At 37.0% G+C, this 23,960-nt stretch overlaps 1 protein-coding gene across 1 annotated transcript in view; it reads left to right on the top strand.

The window, feature by feature from the left end:
• Positions 1 to 23,960, top strand: part of CSMD1 (CUB and Sushi multiple domains 1) — a 1,237,849-nt gene that overhangs the window by 212,875 nt on the left and 1,001,014 nt on the right. The window contains exon 2 of the mRNA XM_075086937.1: positions 19,282 to 19,498. Coding sequence (XP_074943038.1) covers positions 19,282 to 19,498 — 217 coding nt within the window. The remainder of the gene's footprint in view (positions 1 to 19,281; positions 19,499 to 23,960) is intronic.

Here is a 23,960-nt window from a genome sequence, read left to right as displayed (position 1 = left end):
AAAAGGGAATAAAATTTGCTAACTAGGACTATATATTTGGGGTTTGCTTCTAAAGCTTTTCGTCTAGGTGGCTATGAGAAAAGTGAGGTTAAATACTGGAATTGTCTTTTAAAAGATTTCATTAACTATGTAAATGTTTTTGTGAAAGACAAGTATACTTCACATTGAGAATTAATTCATGTTGGGCTGAATATACATTACAGACATGAAGGTAGCTATATGAAATCATTTAATACTGGAAATATTGTGTACCACGCTGTTCTCCCACAGAAGTACAGGTGCTTTGTCTTATAATAGCAGTGGGGGTGTTGTTAGCATTTTACATTTTTGTACTTGCTGATTTGTTTTCAACTTGCTTCAGCTGAAACCCTGTTAGTGGGGCAAAGGCCTACATTTTGGTCCTGTATCTCAGATCTGCATTCTGTGTTGGATAATCGTTAGCTAAAACTCAGAAATTATTCAGCAGCCCTACAGAGGAGGACTTGAGGATACTGGTGGATGAAAAACTGGACATGGGCTGGTGATAGGCACTTGCAGCCCAGAAGGCCAACCGTATCCTGGGCTACATCAAAAGGAATGTGGCCAGCAGGTCGAGGGAAGTGATTTTCTGCTTCTACTCTGCCCTCATGAGGCCTCACCTGAAGTCCTGCATCCAGCTTTGTGTTCCCCAGCAGATGACATGGACCTGTTAAAGTGAGTTCAGAGGAGGGCCATAAAAATTATCAGAGGGTTGAACATCTCTCCTCGAGGAAAGGCTTGGAGAGTTGGGGTTGTTCAGCCTGGAGAAGAGAAGGCTCCAGGGAGACTTTATTGTGGCCTTAAGCCCTTAAAGACTTAAGCCCCCTTAAGGGAGGCTTATAAGAAAGAGAAAGACTTTTCATGAGGGGTTGTAGTGACAGGACAAGCAGTAATGGTTTTAAAATGGATGACAGTAGGTTTAGATTAGACATAAGGAAGAAATTTTTTACGATGAGGGTGGTGAGACATGGGATCAGGTTGCCCAGAGAAGTTGTGGAACACATTGTAACAAGGGCTTTGAGCAACCTGGGCTAGTGGAAGGTGTCCTTGACCACAGCAGGGGGAGTGGACTAGGTGATGTTTAAAGGTTCCTTCCAACCCAAACCATTCTATCATTCTATGAACTTAAACTGGTGCGTAGTTTTGACTGGAGTCATTGTCCCATGATTGTTTTCCTCTAGTACAATATTTTTAAGAAGTATGAGGTCTGCTTAGTTATGCAACTTTGGTCAGCTAAACCTCATATGCTTTTTGAGGCAGTTGCCTAAAGTCTAAAGAGAAGCAGAAATTGTTGCATCCTTTTCCATAGTACTTAAGCACTTACTAAGTGCTAAATCCCAGGCAGATTTCTACTTGTGTGGAAATTTCAATCCTGCTTTATAGGAGCCTGAATGTGTAATAAATCTACTTGTCTGAATTTTCCATCATAGTAAGGATTAGAATTTGGAGGAACTGAAGCAGCAAAGTTGCAATGAACTAACTAAATAATCTAGAATTTATTTTTTATCATCTGCTACTCTTTTATGTCACTTATTTGTGTGAAGAGGAGGAGACGTTTTTGAGGAGAGAACTGTAAGGACATTGAACTGGAAAATGGTTGTGAGGGAAGAGGAGTGGTTAAGTAGTGGAAGGAGACTGGTTGTGAATGATAGAATTTTAGAAAATATGAATATGTGATCACATAACTAAAAATTGTCAGAGTGCATAACTAAAGACACATCGTCTAAGTTTGTGTTCAAATTACATTTTGAATTTTTAATGGGCTTAAAGCATACATTTATTATTTTTCTCAGATTTTTAAAAACATAAACCCAAAAGTCCTAACAAATCTTTGCCTTTCTTTGCCTCAGCTTTTGCCTCTCTGGTTCTGGTTCTTCCCCCCAGTCTTTGCGGAAGTTCAGTGTTTCTTTGTTTTCCCCAATACGTGTCTCTGTGTCTATGTGTGTGTGTGTGTGGTATCCGTGCATGGAATGGGGATTTCTGGAGAAGCAAGGACTCTCTGTTTATGATATCGTACTCCATTCCAGCCTAAAGCAACTGGAAGCATCCAGCACACAGAAATCACTGACCCTTCATATGGCTGAGCTGGAATATGTACTATTAACGTGTGAGGATGAGGTACACTCTGTGTTCAGTCCTAGAAACTGCATGAAGCTTGACCATGCTCACTGAGGAAGGAATCAGTGGATATCATCTGGTCTAAAACTAGAATTAAAATGTAAAATATTAAGAGCCATAACAGACTCTGGTTTAGCTACACAGATAGCAGAGACATACAGTGACTCCATCTCCCAACCACGTTTTAACACAGAAAAGGTAATGTTTTCCTCTAGTTTTGATTTTTTTTTCTGAAGTAGAACTAAATAAACAAATATATATTATATTTACGTCTTAAAGTGAAAGAGTAAATTTTAATATTGGTCTAGGAATTGGTAGAAAACAGCCTTAAAACATGTCATGCCACTCTAAGAAATGGTGCTATTCAACAGAGTCATGAGTAATAGCAACAAATGCAATATAAAAATGTTATTGCTGCAGACATCCTTGATGAATGCCACATGAACCCAAGTCAAAATATTTGTTTGTATAGAATTTCATTGGAAATGCTTTAATTCGCAACTGGGTTTAATGCTAAACAAAGAGGACCAAAGAAATACCTCTATGATAGCAGGAAAATTCACCAGACAGGCTAGTAAGAACATCACGCTGACATCCAGAGAGGAAATCAGTACCTTCTCGCTTGAAACATTAAAGAATACTCAGACTGAAAATTTCAAAATATTACATTTATTAAAGTTTTTTTTATTTTCCATCTGAAATCTAAAAAGTTTTTTTTACAAATGGCACCCAGATTATCAGCTCTTACATATAAGCTGAACCTGAAGGAATATATCACCATCACCCACCTACTTATTTTAGAAACACTGATTCAGCCAGGTTTCTTAATTGCACAGATATTATGGAAACTCCTACTACTGGGAAACGAAACATCTGCTGGAGGTGCTCATCTACCCTTGTTTACTGTTCTGTGCAAATAGTGCACGTTCGTAAGAGGCAAGCTCCTGTCTCTACTTTGGGCATACATTGGTTTCACAGTTCTGACCAGAACCAGAAACAGTTTTGTTCAAGGACTTTGTGAATCATTTCAGTCACTACCCTTCTGAAAGGTAAATATATTTGAGAAGGTTATCTGTGAAAACAGCAGTCTCATGAAAGTTTTGCTTCAAGGGATATCTTCCTACCGTAGAAACTAAGTATTTCAAATTTTCAGACACCTTCTCCTACTGTGCAGTTGGCTGTTATCCAATTATTTTTTAACTTGCTGTGTCTTAATTGACTAATTGAAGAGCTGACCTGTAATACCAAACTTCATTCCTGTGTGAGAAAAATGTGTGTTGTCTCCCTATTACTCATACAGCTTTTTGTCTTTGTGGGGAAAGACTTTCAGAAAAATTACCATGGTGTTTCACTAAACTTTTTTTTGTGGCATTCTGCAAATTACTGCTAGTCCAGAGCGTCCAATAAGGGAGTTATATCTTTCTTAAAGGAACGCCAAAATCCAGAATGGAGTTTCTAAGGTCACTCTACAATTCATAGTGTCTGTGAGTGTATCAAAATGGCATACTTGGAAGAGCTGGCACAAATTAGGCATGCTGTTGCAGACTAATAGATGCTGTTTAGTGAACAGGATCTGTGAAAATTAAGGACCAGACTGTTATATTCTTAGAAACTATTGTTTCTTACTGAACAGAAACAGTTTATTCATAATAAATTACTGATTAGTATAGCCTCATGGAGGCAATCTAATTCATGTGCATGTAGTCCTTTCACTTGCTTAGTATTGGGACAAAAAATAATAAAAATATTTTATGCAAATATTAGCTCTGTCAAAGGTCACGTAGTATGAATGCTGTATGGGAAGTGTGAAAATCCTTTTTATTATAAATGTGCAGTTCAATATATTAAGTAATAATTACTATCACTATTAAAACTGATCTACTATGAGATACTATGACTGTTGATCAGCCTGACTATTAATAATACTTTTTTTTCTGAGTTGTCGAAAAAAGGCAAAGAAAGGGAAACCAATATATGTTGGCTCTGTAAATATTTTCCATGAAGGCAACAATAGCCAAATGTTAAGAATGGTTGATATTCTTTTTAATAATGTGCAACTTGTTAGTGTCTTTCAATAAGAAGAGAACAAAAGTGTTAAAGCATAAAAACTATTTATTTGATGTAATTCAAAATCTGACTTGGATAATCTTAGATGCTTTAAAAGTGCTATGGGGTGTTCCCTCTTCAGCGGTATCTCCAGGAGAGTAACGCGAAGGGCATAGTGGGTCTGACCGAAGTCCATCAAGTGCGGTATATTATCTATACCACTGGCTAATAGCAGATGCCTAGAAAAACCGCAAGATGAGTATAAGCATACTTTCCAAGATACACCTTCTTTCTTATAGTTAGCTGTGCCTGGGAGACTTTCTAAACCAGAGGTTGTATCTTTCCTTTTAAAATGCTCTGATGGATTTTTTTTCTTTTACTAATTTTTCTTTTGCTACAGTCTAATTGCTTTCTTGTTGAAATGAATTCTACTGTTTAGTTATGCACTAGGTGAAAATATATCTCCTTTTGTTCTGAATTTATGAGCAGAAGGAGAGTTCTGAGTAATGAAAACAGAGGAAAGAAAAACAACATACAAACACTTTTTCTTACCCTTGTGATGCTGTGGACCTCTCCCCCTTTCTCCCTCAGCAGTCTTTTTTGCAGGCCAGAAAATCTGAGTCTATTTAGTCTCCCTGTAGAGAAGCTATTTCATACCTTCAATCATCCTTATAGTTCTTATCTACATCTTTTCTGATAAGATTGTGGGGTTGAACTTGCATGAAGAACTCGGACTAGACATTGAGCATATGTAGGGCTTAATTACACTTTCTCTTTGTTTCATCTAACTTTTAATAATTTTAAACATTCTATTCACTTTTTTGACTCTTATGGTTTTATGAACACACCATTACTTCAACATTGCATCTACTCTGCGATAGTTCTCCTGAGTCCTAACAGGTAGCTTAGAGCCCAGTGCTATGTGTGCAAAATCGGGCTTTGCTTGGGCATGGTGTTACTGCACCTGTCTTAATATGGAATTCCTCAGTATTGCAAAGTCTTTCTGCAGCTCTTCTCATAGCCTTTCTCTAAAGCAAAGCAAGTGAAATGGCAGCTGAAATTCAGTATCTATTGCATCCATCATGCAACTAAACAGCCAAAGAATCTGGAAAAAGGTTTAACAAATACAGTAAACAGTCAGACCTTTTCCTTGCACTTTCTTTGATTGCTAATTACATATGCAGTGTTTTGCCTTAGGAGCATTGAAATATCAAAGTAATTAACAGAGTATCATTAAGAAGACCAGATTGAAGAGTAAATAATAAAGTGTCCTTATTGAATAAGGATTTGAAAACTGAAGGAGGGAAGATAGGAAGGAGGAAGGGGAGGAAGAAAGGTGAATGGTAGAATCAGCATGTGTTGGAAATTCAGCTAGTGTTATAGCTGATCTGATGTGATACAGCTAGTGAAGACATGCCGGCTTATATCAACTGAAGAGCTGCAAAGCATGACACAAAGACAGATGGCTTGAAGAGGCCAATGCTGAGATAAATCAAAGATATTTAATATGCCTGTTTTGTTGATGGCATCTTCTTTCAGAAATGGCATGAAGAGGAGATTTGGGAAGTGCATGTAGGGGTGTCTCATGTTCTCCAAGTTCTGTGGTTGTAATGTGGCTATACTTTTATACATTTTATACTTTTATACTTTGATGTTCTCTTTACTGGCTGTAGTTGTTTTAATAGCCTACAGAATCAACACTTTATAAATGCAAACATGGAAAAATATCAGTTATATCAAATGGCAAGAACAAAAAACAAGGTTTGCTTAAATTTTTAATAATTTTATTTATAATAAATGTGGTCGTTCATCACCAAATTATGATTATAAACTGCAGAATGCAGTGAACCGTACATTTATTTTCAAAGTATGCTAATACTTCAGATTTTTCTGTGACATTGTAAGAACATTGTTTGTATGGACTGGACGACTCCAGCTGACAACGATACCGTGAATTATACAGCTTCTTCAAGTATAGGTTACAATGACACAAAGAGGATATTATAGTTACTGTGTTGTAGCTGAAGCATGAAACAGCATTCAGCTGTCTGTCTGGCAAGCGACTGCCACAAAAGCCATACGTTCAGTGTTTCCTATATGCATATGATTACAGTCCATCCTGAGTAAGGGAAGTTGTAGATAGCAGGGTTAAGTGGGAGTCAGGTGTGCGAAGGGCGTGCTAGAGGTGAGCACTTTCAGAATTTCAAGAGTAAATCTTGCAGCCATAGTCTAATAACTAGTACAATGTGGATTGAATTAATAATTTATAGTTGGTGGAATAAATACTGTGGTGTTGGCAAGGTTGTTACTCATAGGGACAGGAATACTTTTAAACTAGCTAAAACTTGTTTTATCGTAACTGCTAATTGACTAGTCACCTCAACTAAAATAACGTTTTTTCAAATCACTGCTGTTTTCTCTTTTTATGTTTTGTAACAGAAATGATCCCATCAGATGAGGTGTAAGGCAGCATGACATAATGCAGTCTGATGTAACATGGGTGAAAGCTAACATTTTGCAGTCTTATCCTGCTCTTATTGATGGCCATGCGCAGCCTCCCAAAGGCATGTCCGCTTCTATTGAGCCATGTTAACTGTTTCCCTCTCAGATTTTGTCTCCTGGAAGCAAGGTATATATGTAATGAATCTGAGCCTGTATGTGCAGAGTTGAACCTTCTCTCACTGAAATCTGTAGAATCCTTGTCATTGACTTCAATGGCAGTATGATCGCACTCCTGGACGCTTCAATAGTCAGATACATTGTGTTATTGTGCACATAGGCTAGGATCTCAGGATCAACACTTTCCACCACCCATCACCCCCATAGCTCAGCTATCTTACTTAACGTTAGACCCCTTGATTATCACAAATATGAAAGCTTTTATTTTAGGCTTAGGGAAAGAACAGGAAATATTGTACTTGTACCTTGCTCAGAAAAATACTGGCATTAGAACACTTATGGAGGAAGAGCCATAAGGATATCTCCTGTGAATGGTAAATTAAAAATGTCCTAGAGAAACCTGTCTCCATGTCATTCTGTGGAAGCAGTGACTATGAACAGCAGAATAGTTCACAGGTCCGAGGGCAATTCTGCGCTGCAGATCTGACACGGACATGGCAGATCAGCCTACTTTTCACCCACCCTGGAACAACCAGCTTTAGCAGTGCCAACACAAATAGCATCTACTTGCTCTGCTGCTTCTGGCTCTCCATTTCCTGTCAGTCACAGGGGCTCCTGAGGATGAGTCAGTGATGCAGGCGGCTTTTTCCTCCGTACAGTATTTCATGTAAAATGAACATAACATGGTATTGCTTGTAATATTCCTGTAAAGGGTAGATCTCTTCTACCTATTTCAAATATGCCTTAATCAAGGATTAAAAATCCCTTAGAGCAATCCAGTTCAGAACTAGTCCCTGAGATAGTGCTTATATGTTATGCTGAGAGTGCCGAGGCCAGATGAAAAGGCCTGAAGGAGCGCAAATTCAGTTTCTGCAATTTCATGTGCTTCACCTCACATAAACAGTTGAATATTTGGGTGATTCTTCAGTTTGATATTTCAAAACAGCACTCACCATAATTCTATAAGAAACAATTATGTTGTATAAGCAAACCAGCTCTGAGAAGTACAATATCTCATGAAATGTTGCATTGTTAGGAGAAGTAATGTCTTTAAGTATGTAATATCGTAAATATCCATTACATGTTTTACAGTTCCAGCTTGTACTATCATCTTAGGTTCCTTAATTTATTTGAATTCAATTAATTGTGTAAATTTTTATTTCTGTAACCTGAGTCATATGCATGGGCTGAATGTGTTTAATTAGTAAATATATATACTATATACACTATTTAGAAAGTATTATTCTAATCAGCTGTAGCTTAAAGCAAATGCTAATTGCATTTTTCTTACAGTTCACAGCATCGCTTGCCATTATTTACAAAACTAAATAATTGCTTGAGATATGCACAATGGGAAACATAAAACTGAAACATTGTATTTGGTATTGGAGAAATAAAACATGATCTTATGTAGACTGAGAAATAAGAAAAATATCTTATTCTTTACTCATTTACTCCAGTATGAACTGGGGGCACCAAATCAGACTGGTAGTATTTTGGGACCCATCTGAATTGGTGTAGATAGGGCCAAAGGATTTGGAACAATGCTGAATGACACCTGTAGTTACTCATGCAATTGTGTTTATTATTGATGCTGCAAGATGGTGGTTAGCTGCTCCGTTCTGAATATTGCTGTGCATAAATGTCAACCACTGACATCATGACTCAGGCACAGGACAGCCGCTGCATCACCCTCCATTCCATCCCATTGCCACATTAAAATCAGTAATTACTTTAATACTGTGCAAATATATCAGTAAGATACAAAACATAAGGTACTAAATTTCCTGTGGTTAAGATTATTAGAACAAATCATTTTAGATCCAGTCATGAATGCCTCAGGCAGCTGTACTTTGAATTTATAATCTCCAGGGAATATGTGTTTGTTGCGTCATTCCCACCCTGGTAATGTTAGTGAATGCCATAAGTTGTGTATGTTTTGTGTGTGTAAACTTATTGACACCAAAAGTGCAATGAAATTTGTATTTTACACAGGCATGTGTTGTCATTCTACCTATATTTTGATTATATTTAACTTTGTTAATGCTGTAATATTGTTTGCTCTGTTATATTGTTAATTTTTCATAGGAGAATTCTTTCTTATATATGCATTGCATAGGACAGTAGTGCCCATATTCTGATTTATATAACATACAAATCTAAATAAGAAATACAATTATGTGTATGGAAATAATATATCTCTCAAGAGGAATGTTTCATGATTTCTTGCAGGAGATCTATAAAATATCTTTCTTTTTTTTTAATGTGAAAGCTAAAATTCTTCCTGCAGAATGCATTTGTATTAACAAAGGTGATTGTTTTAAGACTAAAATCTAATGTAATGTCATCTGATCTTTCTAAATTAAATTCTAAAAATAGCTCTTCCATCTTTGAAAATGAAACTTCTCTAATGATTATTGAAGAATTTATTGCCACTCATTCTCCCTCAAGTTACAACTTAGCCATCTAATTTGGAAGACAGTATTTGTTCTTCTCAGTTGATGTCAGTTGACTCTTCACTGGTAATTAAAGCACACTGAACTAAAAAGTTCTGTTTTAAATGCAAAGAAAGCACAAATTAAAGTAGCAGAGGTGAACAAATTTGAAACCTTTTCTGGAGTGATTCTGTGGTTGCACACAGACAAAAAAATGCTGGAAAGCCTGCTGGATCACAGAAGTGATGCACAAAGTAATAACTGTCAGGTAGTTAAAGTAGATGATGCTCATGGAGGAGTTAAAATGAGACAAATGGATTTTTCCCAGTTTTCAGAACTGGTCTTTCTGACAGTGTGCTCTTTTAGTAATAGTATAAAACCAAACTGCTTGAACTGCATTACACTTCTCAGCCTCATGATGTAGGCATCCAGTGACAAAGATGGTAATAAAAACCCCTGTTGTTAGATCCTGGTATGTGAGTAAGGCTGTCAGTAAAGTGGTCTGGGAGAAATGACATCAATAAAAAATGAAAGTCAAACTGACAATACTGAAGTGATCAGATTTCGTACAGACAGTTATCCTGTATGTTGCAGGAGTCTGGCAGAAGGGAAATAAAGAAGTCTTCTCAGAGTAGCTCACTTACAATCGAGTTGCTCCTATTCTAGTGAAGCTCAGAAGAGAATCTAGATTATTGTCTCAGTATTTCACAAACAATGAAATCAGCACTTTCCTTTTATTTACCTGAGCTGTACCATACTCTCTTTCTACCAGCTGTTGCTAAGCAACTGTAACAGTAATAGTGGTGTTTACCTAAAACCTCAATTTATTTTACTTTATTTTAGAAAAGTAAACAAATAAAATCCACTGTGTCCTCAGTGATCTTCATCTGCAGAATGATTTTGCATCTATGAAGAATAGTCTTGTTTTAAAGGGCACTAAATCTGTCTTGAGCTCAGCCTTTTGTAAAGGAACTTCTTTCAACATCGCCTGCTACGTATTTAAAATCTGGTATACAAGTTGCATTGTTTTCTTCTCTTTTTTTAATGCATTCTCTTACCTTCGCTTTGATGAATCTTAAAAACAATTGGCGTACATGCAAAGGAAGAACAAAGAGTATTTGGAGAACTTTGCTTTATTGGGCTAAAATCATTACTTTTGAAGGAAAAGGGCTAAAACAACTTCATATAATCTAGTTGCTTTTAACTAAAACATTGCTTTGTCAGAAGGAAGGTCTGTCAAGCTGTAGCCTTGAGAGAGCAATTATGGTGGGTTTTTTTGTATCTACTAGGAAGTGGCACTGAATTGATGAAGTTAGAGACTGGATTTTTAAAAAAGCATTAAAAGCCCTTTAAAAAAAAGTTTTCCTGCAGAGAAACATATTTTGCTGCGTTTTATTTCCCCATTAACTTGTGTGAATACTGATTTATTGGTCTTTTTGGAGATTCCAATATTGAAAAGGGAACATGAAATATCTTTTTCTCAATTTATAATGGCAACGTAATCTGGCTGATGTATAATGTGCATTTCAGCATTGAGAACTTCATTAAAATAAAGAAAAAAATTCCACATACCAGCAATTAAGATGTTTTGCTCTGGTACACAGCAAAGCTACCATTACAGCAGGATTTGTTTCAGAACTTCTTCCTGAAGAGTAATATTAATCTTTAACCTTCAGGACAATTTAATTTAAGTTGGATGCTGGATAAAAGCTTAAATATACATAGGAAATTGTGCGCAAAGCTATTGCCTGACTCTCAGAGTAGTAATCTGAGACTTTAAAACCACTAGATTTTCTGTTTCATCAACACAATCAATGAATATATATCCTGTGGCTGGAAGTAAGGTCTGAATTTAACATGTTTTATAGACTGATGAAGTTGCAGTCACTTTGTGAATGTCCGCATCAGAATTTAAGGTTATTACAGGCATTCTAGCATTTACCAACCGTTAATCTCATGTGAGATGACCTAGTGAAGGTCCTAGACTAGTCACAGATGAAAATTGCAGGTTTTGAATAGATCTGTATTTAAAGGAAACCAGCATAGATTTTGCAGTTTAGCTGCCATCTTTTATCTATTTTTAGCTTTAGCTGCCAAGATACAGAGTATTTAACGATTCAGAGGCAATTGATTTTGATAGGAAGAGTTGAATCTGGCAGCCAGCAGAGGTGAGGGTGCCCCATCTCTGTGCCCTAGATGCAGGCAGCGACAAGGCTGAGCAGCTTTCCCAGTAGGCACACACACAGAGCATGCATACACACCGCATACGTATGTGTATATAAACATATAGGTGTGTATATATATGTATATACATGTGGCCGGCTACACAGATTAACAGAGGTGAACACACTCAGCACTCACATGAGCTCATGCAGCACCAGCAGCCACCCACCCATGCACAGAGCTGACCGCAACTCCCCTGGTCCCTGCTAGTCACCCTGCTGTGGTCTCATCCTTAGAGAAACCCTCCTGGCTTCCCCTCCATATCACCTGCTCGCCAGCTGTGGACAGACCACAGCAAACGCTCGCACACTCTGGCCCTGGTCCCACATGGGCCCGACACTTGGTGTTGCTCACTGGGGACTCCCTGGTTGCTGACCCCCAGGCACACGTGCCCTCTGGCCCACAGCCCGACCCAGCTGCTGGCACCCCGACCTGCGCTCGCCCTAGGCTGGCACAACCCACTCGCAAGCCCTTATGGCCCCTGTTGGCCATAAGTGGCCAAGGCAGGCCACTATTTACACATGACCAGCTCTGTTTGTCCTGTCACACCGCTATTTTCGCACAGTTGTTCCTCCCCAGGTCATCTAAATCCATCACCGAGCTGAGACTGTCTTGAATATGTTTAAATATTTGTAATATTGAGGCACTACTGCATCAGTTCTCTCTGGTGTTGGAAGGCGATGGCAGACACAGCAAGCAGATGCAGACGCAGCGCAGGTGGCTGCTGCGTGAGATCTTCGTGCTGTCGCTGCCAGCCAGGGCGTACTTCAGTTTTGCTAGCAAAGATGGTGGCTTGCAGTTGTGAATCAATCTTCAGTGATGATATCTAAATTAAGAAGAACTTGGTACTTTCTGATTTGATTAATTCATTGGAAAGTGCCTTTTAATGATGTTGTGAGGTTTACTTCGTAGTTGATTTTTAACGTACACTTGAAGTAGCCAAATGCTGTTTAGAACAGCCCTCAGAAAATAGTGCTTTTGCTTCTCTGGCCATTTGACATTTCTGTTCTTTATTAAAGTTAATTTAGGAAATAACAATTTTATTGGGTAGTAACATTGTCAGAAGATAGCTTCGGGATACACTAATGAGGAAGAAGCGATAAGGGCCCGGTGCAGAGCATGGTGGGGGGGGCTGGCGTGGGCCTGCAGGCCTTGGCGGAGGCAGGAACCACCAGCACCTTTCAGGGGACAGCAAGGAAGGTAGCGTATTAAAATGCAGAAGAAAAGAAAAAGGGGTAGTTGCAACAAGGTGTGCAACCACCTATTTATGTCTTACAGCTACCTACTGCTCCACCATCTCGATGGCAGCAACAATTTAAATCTGCAGTTACCTGCTGTAGTTCAAGAGGAAATCTTTTTTGTTCTATGTATGCATAACACGTCTTTGAACTCTCAGGAATGTTTGGTTTCTCCCTTGTTAAAAGTCAAATTTGCAAAATTGTTGCTGTCATGAGCTTTGCTGCTCAAAGTCTTTTAAATTATGGTTAATACTTACTGCAATACCAAAGCTTCTGCAAGCGTGAATGTACATGTTAGAGTCATGACTGCAAACATGAGGTGCTCTGGGGAGGTGAGGGATGTGCATTTGAATTTTCTGTGCAGGAGAGAGCATTTAAAATCTGTGATGGCTCTAACCATCAACTTTTATAATGAAGGCTTCATAAATAAGGATAAAAGAGAGACGATGGAGTCAGGGATTCATCCTACTATTTATGCAAAGAAAGTGATTAGTGCTGTTTTGTGCAGACTGACAGAGGGAGCTAATCCCAAGGCAAGGCAGGTGAAGGCATTTGTACCAGTGAGATCCCAGTAAGATTTAGGGGCTGCTGGGTCCTCTCTGAAGGCTTCCTGGAAACAAAATGTTAGCGTCCAAGAGCATTGCAGGCCAACATTGTAAAACTAGAAATTATACTTCTTTTGAACACAGCTGGAGCAAGTAGCCTGCAATATAGCCTTGCTAGGCCAATAGGTATTCAGAATATAAAGGGAAGTTAATTAAGACAGCAAATATATGTATGTTTTTTTAATTCCCGTGCCTGAACTGTTCTTTGTGGAAAATTGCATCTTTTTAAAGTTGAAAAATTGGTAGAACGGGTTGTGGAACAAACAGAAAAAATAAACATTAATGTCACAAGCACCATGTGTTATCTAGAGCTTAAAAGACAATCAAGGAAGAAATTGCAGCACTGCTAATGTAATCTTCAGCTCAATGCATCTGATATACCTGTATTTAAAAGGGACTAGGGGGATTTAAGGAACTAAAAGCTGGAATAGCTGAAACATGTGTTAGGAAACTATATTAAAGAAGAAAATTGATTGACACATGGTTAAATGTGATATACTGAAGAAGAATCAAGGCTTTATTTTAAAACTTTATGCTTTTCAATTCAATTGGAGCTCTCTGAAGGAATGAGCCTGAATGTGGATAAAGTTGATCAGAATTTCCAAAAGACATTGAAAAAGGCTCCCCAGTAAAGGCTACAAAGGAAACAAATCAGGTAGGGCATAAGAAAGTCTGTATGTTGCTAAAAGGTTGGTTAAAATTTGTGCCTTAGCGATAGGAGAAAATGGCCAGTTTTTACAATGGAGGGAGTCACCATGACACTGCAGAGATATCTGTGCTGGCATCTGTTTTGTTCAGCACACTCATAAATTATCCGCAGATGGGAGTAAGCAGTGAAGTGACGTGACGACAGGAAGTTATTTGGTAATAAAGATTGTGAAGAATTCCAAAAAAAGGGCTTATGATACCAAGTAAGGGGATGTTGAAGTAGTTGATGAAATTCAGAGTAGATGAATGTGATGTGATGCACATAGTTATAAACTGTAGGAAACCTACAGAGGAAAAGACCATAATAAATCCTAATTTTCCATGTAAAATGACAGGCTCTAACCTCACTGTAATTCTGGAGGAAGGGAATCTTGGTTATAATACATAATCCTATAAAAATGTCAAGCTAATGCTTACCTTAGTAAAAGAACAGATTAAATTAGTAGGAGAACAGAAAAGGGATTAAAAATGTCACTGTGTAAATTACATGTATACATTTTCAATATTACAAGAAGTTCTGGTATGCTTATCTTGTGAAGGGTGTAACAAAGCTGCAAAAGGTTCAGAGAGAGGTGATAAAATGGCTTTAGTACAAATAACAGCTATATAAAGTAGAACTTTTGAACTTGGAAAAAGAAGCTGGGACATGGTAAAGGTCAATAAGATGGTAAGTGGCATAGAAAGCATCAATAAGAATCATCTGTATGTTACCTTTTCATACAAAAATTTAGTGAGGCATCAAATGAACCTCTCAGATGGTAGCTGCTGAACAAAGACAAAGAAGGGTTTTTAATGTTTTAGGATTTCCTCTACAGTACGTTAAAGGTGCTAAAAGTTAGTGTAGACTCAGGATGGCGGGTAAAGTTCATGGAAAAAAAGTCTATCAAGGGCTATTAAACAGAAGGATGAGGCTACTGGAATGTGTTCTTTTTAAGAAATCCCTGAGATGCAGATCTTGAAGGGGAGGGGAGTTTTCTGGTGAAGCCCTTCCTAGGTAATTCCTTTGGCTTGCTGTTGGAGAAAAGATACTGAGCTGAATGAGTCTTTGATCTGGCCAAGCCCAGCTGTTCTTATTTACTTATTAAACTTACTAAAAAAACAGTAACTCATATTGGAATCTACTTTAAAGAATGAGGGAGATACAATCTTGCTAGAGATCTCAGCCTCGCTACTAGTTGCTGTATTCCTCTGTAGCTGCAGAATAGAAGATGCTACTCAGTCACAACAAGAATAAATGTGACTTCATTTTCATTATCATGATTGTTCAAAATATCTTTAGCATCACTGACTTTTCTATAGTTAGTTTTGGCACAGTTTACAGTTTGCTTGTTCAAAATACACATATCTTGCAAAAATTGCTTGCTATGTTAATATGTATATGTATGTATATATATACACATCTATATATATGTATAAATATATCAGTTTTCCACAGAATACCTTATGAATTACAAGAAGAGAAGTGGTTGTCTTTTTTCTTGTTTCTTCTAGAAGCATTTAAAACTTGAAAAAAAAATCAATGAACCTGTACTTTGCTATTTCTATTTATTAGATACTGGTAAATGGCGAGGGGTGGGTGGGTGATAAATACAGTCGTGATAAATATAAAGGCCCAGGAAAATAGAAGTCCAATTTTTAGAAAATATTCATAAGTCTGTGTTTTGTGAAGTTTATTCAAAATCTTATGGCAAAGCAGTACTTAAATTCTACTGATTCTTAATGATTCTAACACCCATTTAATCTCAGCATTTAAGGCAAAATTGCAGTGTTTTAGGCAAAATTGCAGTGTTTTAAGTTTTCTTTCTATCTTAGGGGTCACAAGTGAGAAATGTTGAGGCTGAGCAGGTGCAAATAAGGCTGGTAAGGGATATGCAAAGAACATTTCTAAGGTAAAATAAGGCTGAAATCAGTGTAAATAATTTTCAACTACAAGCTAAGAGCATCAGTTTTCTTAAATTATGCTTTTGATATCATAAAGTTAAAATAGCTGTCCTAAAATATCTTCTTACAGACAAGATATGACAGAAAATTAATGCTAACGGCATAGTTTATGTTCATATAAACAACGATGTGGTGTCATACTAATAAAATTTTGGCAGTCTAATACACCTTTAATATTAAAACAATTCAGTGTACTGATATTGTACTCAATCAATGACCGCACAGCTTGTGACAAATGGCAACTCTTGTTTTTTTTTATTTGACACAGAGCTAAAGTGAATTGTATGGGTAGATTTCGTTACGGGGTGTATTCAGTCTCATTCAGCCTACATTCTCTTCTGTGCTTACATTGAGCCCAGCAGAACTACTTGAGCTCTGCTGATATTAATATTATTTTAAAATTTTCTTGTTGGTATGTTCAATTTCTTTTTTTTTTTTTTTTTGACACTTTCTGCTATTAAGGCACCCATAAGAAACAAAATGTTCTTAATCTCATCAGTGTCTTCTTACTGCTCTGTGGTGTCTCTGCAGTCAGAAACCACATTTTTTTTGTGGGATACTTCATTGCCAACCCCTATCTAATTTGCTGCCACCTGTCACCTGAAAGCCTCTTCATTCCTGCTCTCCCAGTATATCCTCCTACTGAATCTCTCTTAAGCGATTCGATGCTAAATTTACTCCATGGCAGAGGTGTAACATCTGACAGTTTTGAAGGTTTTAGACCTACATATATTGACAAAATAAGTATTACACAGATAGCAGCTGATCCTTTTTCCCCCAATACTGCTCTGTTAGCATGCTTCATGTCTTAACCAGGCAGGGGCAGACCTAGAACGTTGTCAGTTTTCTGGGCCTGCACAGCTCTTGAAGTCTCTTTGAGTATTGCTTAGTTCAGAAGAGAGAATGTCTTTGCTCTTGTCGGCATGCAGCAATGAGATTGCTAGGAGTTAACCATGTATTAAATTTTTTCTAGGATTTTTATTGGGGTTTTTGCTGAACACTAAGTAAATAAGTATGTGTTTATATATATGCATATAAAATTAAGAGCAAACCTCTTCACAGCATTTCACAAACATTTCACAGCAATGATTTTCCGTTTCCTTTGATTCATGTTTCTTGGGTACAAAGTGAATAAGGCAGCATGTTTGTTTATGAAGAGTTTCAGAATGGGAGGGATATATATACAGGGGAGCAAAAGCAAACTGGAGAAAGAAAGGGCTACAGGTGGTAAGAAATGCTTTCATTAAACAGGGGTAAAGTGTTGGCTGCCTTGTTTATCATTAGAGTTTCTTTATTTTCCAAGAGACTAATGCACAATAACTTGAATCTACAGTAAGGAGTATAAAACACCTTTTGGAATAAAACTGGGAGCAATCACTGACAGTTGCAAAAACTTCTGCGGGCATGTAGCAAGTGCTTCTGTAAGGAGGCTGCTAGGCTGTGGCCATTTTGGGGGTGGGAGGGCTCATTATTACTCCAGCAATATTCAGTTTTACCTTAAGCCAGCTGCTACAGCAGGTTCCCTAAGGGACTGGGGAGGTAATGTGTTTGTCTCCCTGGAAATCAGAAATGTAATTAATGTATTGTATTTACATACTCAATTACATATGGTGTATTACATTCTTTATACCCCAAAATTACAAATTTCTGCTCCTAAAAGGTGGTTCTGTCTCTGGTAGAATTTAGATGAATTGCTAACTTGCACTTACAGCTCTCTCCTTTCAAAGCAACCCTTTCACACCCAGTGGTAGGAAAGCTGTTGTGCAGCACGGCTTGCAGGAGGTACTTGAGTTACACAAACGAATTTCTGGATGTTGGTGACATGAAGTAGCTCATTACAGTATTAGGTGGTAGGCTGTCACTATAATTTTCCTTTTCTGTTTTCAGAACATTATTTCTGTAATAATTAAATTATTTTAAATTGCTTGTGACACTTGTATGACATTTCACCTGTGGTTGTAGGAAGAGGAACACAATGCAAAGCATCTGCAAGAATGCTGACAAATTACAGTGAACAGTACATAGCTGAAACGTTCATGCTAAGTTTATAGTGTAACAGGTCCCTTCTTCAGGAATGTTTAATAATACCAATGTTTTATTAAAGTAATGTGAATCAATCGGTAGATATACTGGAGAAGATTTTTACTTTAAAGGCCTCCTGAATCCCCATAGCCTTTTTATCTTTTCATTAGAGTTTTTGTTATATTTGAAATTTAGTAGAAAATTATTACTTATTAGTTCTGAAGTTTTAGCAGCAAATCCCTTTTATTAAATCCATTTTATTAAGATTTAGAAACCTCCCACAAGCATTTGACAGCACTGCTCTTAAAGATTCAGTCTCAGAGACCTACTGCTGGGAAGTTAAAAATAAAATTGCAGCCTGAAATACTTTTCTGGTTTAGGTATAACAATAAAATGCTGGGATTATACTTGTTCTGAAGTACTTAAAATGCATGTAATAATCCAAGCATTACAGTGCACAGAATGTCCTTAAACTTTTCTCTGTTCAAATATTTCATTAATGCTTCTCTCCAGCTCTGAGCCAGTACAACTACTGTGTGTGGGATTGACAAAATCAAGTAGGAAATTAGCAAGAGTGTGCACTGTAAGTCAAGTTTTCTTGCTGAGGACTTCCCATTAATGAGCTACCATACCCTCACAAGGTCTGTAGGATGTACAAACCAGACAGAAATGCCTGCTGAGTAAACCCTTAGTGTTATTTTTGAAGAATCCTAAAAAAACCAACCAAACAAAAAAAAATCCCAAACCACACTCGCCTGATAACAATACACATGGCACTACAAATGTTATACCACAGAAATTTTTGCTGTGTTTTTGAAGTATAAAGATCTTAATGTTGGTTACAACAGAATGCATAATAAATGTGTGTCTATATTTTGCTCTCTGTGTTGAAATTATGTTTCAGAACAGCAGAAACTCTAATACTTTAGTGTTTATATAAAAACTTTATAAATGGCATTCTCCAAAAAGCTCTGAACGCTCTCTGGCATTAAAACTGTCAGTCTGTTGAATTTATGGCATCAAGGCTAATGCTTAGATTTCACATTTGGATGAATAAGTCATACATTGTTAATACTACATAACCTCAAATAATGATTCATTGCATAAAAAGATGGTAGGTGTCTCAGAAAATCCAGCGATGGGGGTTTTGAATCCAGAGGGAAAAAAGGTATACATGAAATTTTATGTCGTATTTGTAATCTAGAAAAAATATTATAAAATTAAGTTTACATACAATTACTCATGTAAGACTATGTACTGGGGGAGGGGAAAACACCAAAATACCTATTTTTGTTTCTTCTATTTCAGGTCAGAACTGTGGAGGCTTAGTACAGGGACCGAACGGTACTATAGAAAGCCCTGGATTTCCTCATGGTTATCCAAATTATGCCAACTGCACGTGGATCATTATCACAGGAGAACGTAACAGGATACAACTGTCATTTCATACTTTTGCCCTCGAGGAAGATTTCGATATTTTGTCGATTTACGATGGACAGCCACAGCAAGGCAATTTAAAAGTGAGGTAAGGTACCTTTTTTCCTTCCTTGGTTTCTTTCTGTCTCTCTCTTTACCTCTCCCTTTCTCTCCTGAATATATGGTCTGATGATATGTTACAACAACACTGTGTTTCCTTAGTTCCTCCCCAGCCAAGGGGATAGCAGTGCCCTAGGATCTCACAGCAAAAGACATTAATCCAAGTTTCAGAGCCTTATGGCCCTAGCTTGTGTACCAGTAGCATCAGTAACGTCAGTCGTACTTAAATTTAGCACAGTTCAAGGTCAGTTTTGGTAAGGGCCCTGAGCACTGGAGTATCCCATGTTGCACTAACTTATTTTTATTTATCTGGGCCCTGATGGAATCCAGATTTGGTCCAGGGACCCTTTCCTAAAGTCACCTCTCCCCAACTTTTGAAAGAACTCTTACTGAGATGACTCTCTACTTTTCTAGCACGCCTACAATATTTGAATCAGAGGATGGATATGCTGCTTGTGCTAACAGTGTCCCAGAGTCTCTCACTGAATGTGGCATGGAAGAAGTGGTGGGCAATACAGTAATTTGAGAGAGGCACAGTCTCATTAGTGTGTGTTAAGCAACATCTGGAAATGCTTGCCAGATCAGATCTTCCAACTGACTATTGCCTGCCTTGCAGATGAGTTGGGCTGTAAACTGTTTGACTTCTTTGCCAAAATTGAAATGCTTCCGCATTTCCAAGTAAAAACAATTATTAAGCAATTAGGGACCTTTAAAGGTCAGAAACTGGGGTTTCTTATACGTCCAAATACCACTGAGGTTACAAAGAGACTTTATGGGAGCTTTTTGATCTCAAAGCTTTTCACAACTTCAGATTTTGGTGTCTTAATTTCATTGGTGTCTTGTTTTGGGTACCTCAGTCATTTGATGGATCTGGACTACAGAGCTGGAAAGCAAACTGCTATCAGTGCTACTCTGCCATTTTCTGTTCAGGCATGAGATTTATGGAGCACTGTAAAACACTGCTGCCAGTTTTGTTGTCTGATTACTCTTTTACATGCTGCTGATTTATATTATACTGCTAAAACAAATGTGGAAACATCACCAATTTGTTCTGCATTTTAGTGGGTATCATCACATATTTTTGACAAGAACAATGCTCTGATTGATCGTTGACTCAGTTCAAAAAGTTTTCAAAACTGTGGAAGGTAGTACACAGCTACGGATGCTGGAGTTGCATAGTATATGTTCTTCATTTACTGTACTTAATTGACGTTTAGTTCCTGTATCACCTTTATACAAGGATTAACACTTTTTCAGTTAAATGCTTTGATTATCAATAGCTAATACTAATCTGTTAGTAGAAAATTGGTTCAAAGAACGGCACCAACTGATGTGCTGTGGGTATGAGCATAGAATACAGAATTTCCTAATTGTGATCTTGTTCGAACTGAAGTAATTTTAATTGTCACTGATTTAAGTAAAACAAGGATTTAAATTCCAACTTCCAACAGTGAGGCAGATATTTTATTTATCCTTGCTTGTGTTTGCCAGTTAGTTACGTTCATAAATGGTATTTTAAGGAAAAAAAGCATTTGTTGGCTTTGCAGCATGCAGAGGTTAAAAAACCAGAATTTGAATGACACGTTTCTATTGACATGTCTCATACCCCGTGACATTCCCTTTGTTGCACAAAGCAAATCTGCAGGTGTACCCCTCTACAATTGCACATTTTAAGACAACTCACTCGGCAGATATTGGAAAATTATAGTCTTGGTTTTTTAGCTGACAGGATGCAAATGTAAGAGAGCGTCTTGGAACTTATGCTTCAGGGTATGCTTTTTTTTGGTAGATAAAAATACTCTACTAGATGTTGGGTAATTATATTTCTTCAGCTGTCAAGCAAAATCTGGAGGTTTTCCTTAAAAATAGCTGTGTAACTGTATAGCTCTCACAAAATATAATAATTAATGTTATTCCCATATTTTGTATAGTATTTTTCAGCTGGTAAAGCAAAAGTGGGTAAAAATGAATAGTACATTCAACTAGTTTACTGTGCTGCCTGAAGGACCTTTTTGTATGCCAATGCATATATGCATGTATGTTTGGGAAAGGAATAAATTCTTTCAAGCTGTTTGTGTGGAGGAAGAAAAGGGAAACAATTAGTTGCAAGATGTATATGAACTTCTTTGGTTACTGCATTATTACAGCATATACTGATTCAAGGGATAAAGTACACCTGGTAGCAATCATAGGTTATTGTAAGCTACGTTATGAGGAGGTTGAGATGTAAGATAGTAGAAGGAAGAACAATGTAAACAAAAGATAAGGCACTAAAAAGCACCATTTTACATCTCCTGATTTTTCTAGATAAACCCAAATAGCATTCTGTTATTCCGTGTAATTACTGAAATCTGCAGTCCAAAATTGTCCTTAAAAAGATTGCTACCGCTGCTTTATTTTTATCTCTGTAAAGTTCATAGAACAGAAAACAGGATTTGATATATGTGTGTGTCTATATATACATATATATATAAAAAAAAGAGGAAAAGTGAAATTTTAAGTGTAATGCCACCTGTCATGATATTGCTTTGTAGGGTTCTGTAATCTTAATTGTATAAACAAATGTAAAATAAGATAATTAATTTCACCATGTATTGTAACCAAAACAGATGTCTCAGTTCTACATTACTGAAAAAAAGCTTATTGTAAAGCTTAAGTATTGCATTATCATCAGTTGATGGGGAAATATTTCAAAATACATCCAAATTATAATTAAGCTGGGAAAAAGATGTAAAAATGTATTTTTATTTGCATTTTAAATTGTAAATGAGTTGTCATTTGTTATATGCAGTTAACCATCAGCATGCAGTATTCATATGGATGAAACTCTTGTGAAGAAGAGATGCAAGTGTGGTGCACTGAGACAACAAAGTTATTGCTTGAGAATTGTTTCCCTAAGTAAGAGTTGCATTCAGTAGTTCAGTGTAGTTCAGGTGCTAGCAAATTTTTTTTTTTAATTTTTTCCTTTGTTGTATCTATCAGATATAACAGTAAATGGTAATATTTCTAAATAGAAATGAGAACTGCATCAATGGGACGTAGGGAGTAGGGATACAGGCCGGCTCTGAAGAGGCTCAGCGTATAGGCAGATGTGAACTGACAGTATTGACTTATTGACTTGTGTACAGCCAATAGATATGTTGCCTTCCACGAGCAAGTGAACTCAAAACAGACATTTCAACAGTTGATGGATTTCAAAAATTAGTTCAGGGCTGGTATCTGAGCATAAATCTTGTTACAGTATATGTTTTCAATATGCAGAATTCCTGAACAGGAGTTTCACAGAGAGGTGTAGGGAAACTGTAACAGGACTGGGTAAATAGAAGTGCCCGTATCAAAACCTCTGTTGCTGAAGAGGTGAGCTGAGGGGAAAGTTAGTGGGGTGTTAAGACCTTGAACTGCAAATGTAACAAACATGGTGAACTGAGACTCTGTAGGTGCGATTGCCTTCATCTCAGTTTATGGTCTCAGATTCCACAACCACATTTTTTTCTAGGTCAAATACAGGTAAATGCTGTAATCTTTGTGTTACAGGGTCTGGCGGTAAAAGTTACTTTTTAAGTGTCACACACACTGTTTAAGAGTTAGTTAAGGAAGATCTGTGTAATATACTCAGGAATAATCTTTTCCAAATAATCAATTCAATCTTTCAGAGAGTCCTGAAAAACTCTTAAAAATGGATTCTAAGCAATTTTGTTTTTTCTTACGCAGAAAAGCTGCTAATTAAATTGTATATGCTGATGGGAAGACACAAAAGTACAGACGTGAATATTTTTTGTTGTGTGTATATGCAGCTGTCATTTACTTTGGACCTACATGATATATATATTTTGGAAAGAGATTTTAAATGTCTGTTTGCCGTTGGTTTCTTAGGCCTTCTAGGCATTATTTAGTTTACTGCAGCCTAGGAAATAATATAATAGATGCTGCTTGTTATTACTCATATTAGTTGAAATAAACATTTTTGTTTGAATGGAGCAGTAACGCAAATGACAGAAGTTGCTAACGGAACATGTAATAAAATAAAGCTGATAAAATTTTTTCTGACAAGCATATATACAGTGAATGTTAAATAGCAATGTGTTCCCTCTGCTTTCTTGAATTGTGTAGAAATAATAGGAATTAAATACGAATTCTTCACAGTATTCACTTTTTCCTGTCTCCAGCAAACAATAAACCATATGTATGTTCTCCACTTCATAATCCAAGCAGGGAGACTAAAAATGGTCACTGAAGTTTAATTTTGTTTATTCTTTTAAACCTCTTCTATTGTAACAAACCAAGATTTATCACATATTCAACATGTTTTAAAATTTTATTTGTGTTTGGTTTTTGTTTTGGGGCTTTTTTTATTTGTTTGTTTCTTCAGAAAACAATTTCTGTCTTCCCTCTCTCCAGGATCAAGAGAACAGTGAAACAATGAGGGCATGATTGACTTTACTACAGAACTG

The sequence above is a fragment of the Phalacrocorax aristotelis genome, chromosome 3 (assembly GCF_949628215.1).
Source record: "Phalacrocorax aristotelis chromosome 3, bGulAri2.1, whole genome shotgun sequence".
Lineage (NCBI taxonomy): Eukaryota > Metazoa > Chordata > Aves > Suliformes > Phalacrocoracidae > Phalacrocorax > Phalacrocorax aristotelis.
The sequence above is the reverse complement of the archived record's forward strand: the minus strand, read 5'-3'. Positions and strand labels throughout refer to the sequence as shown.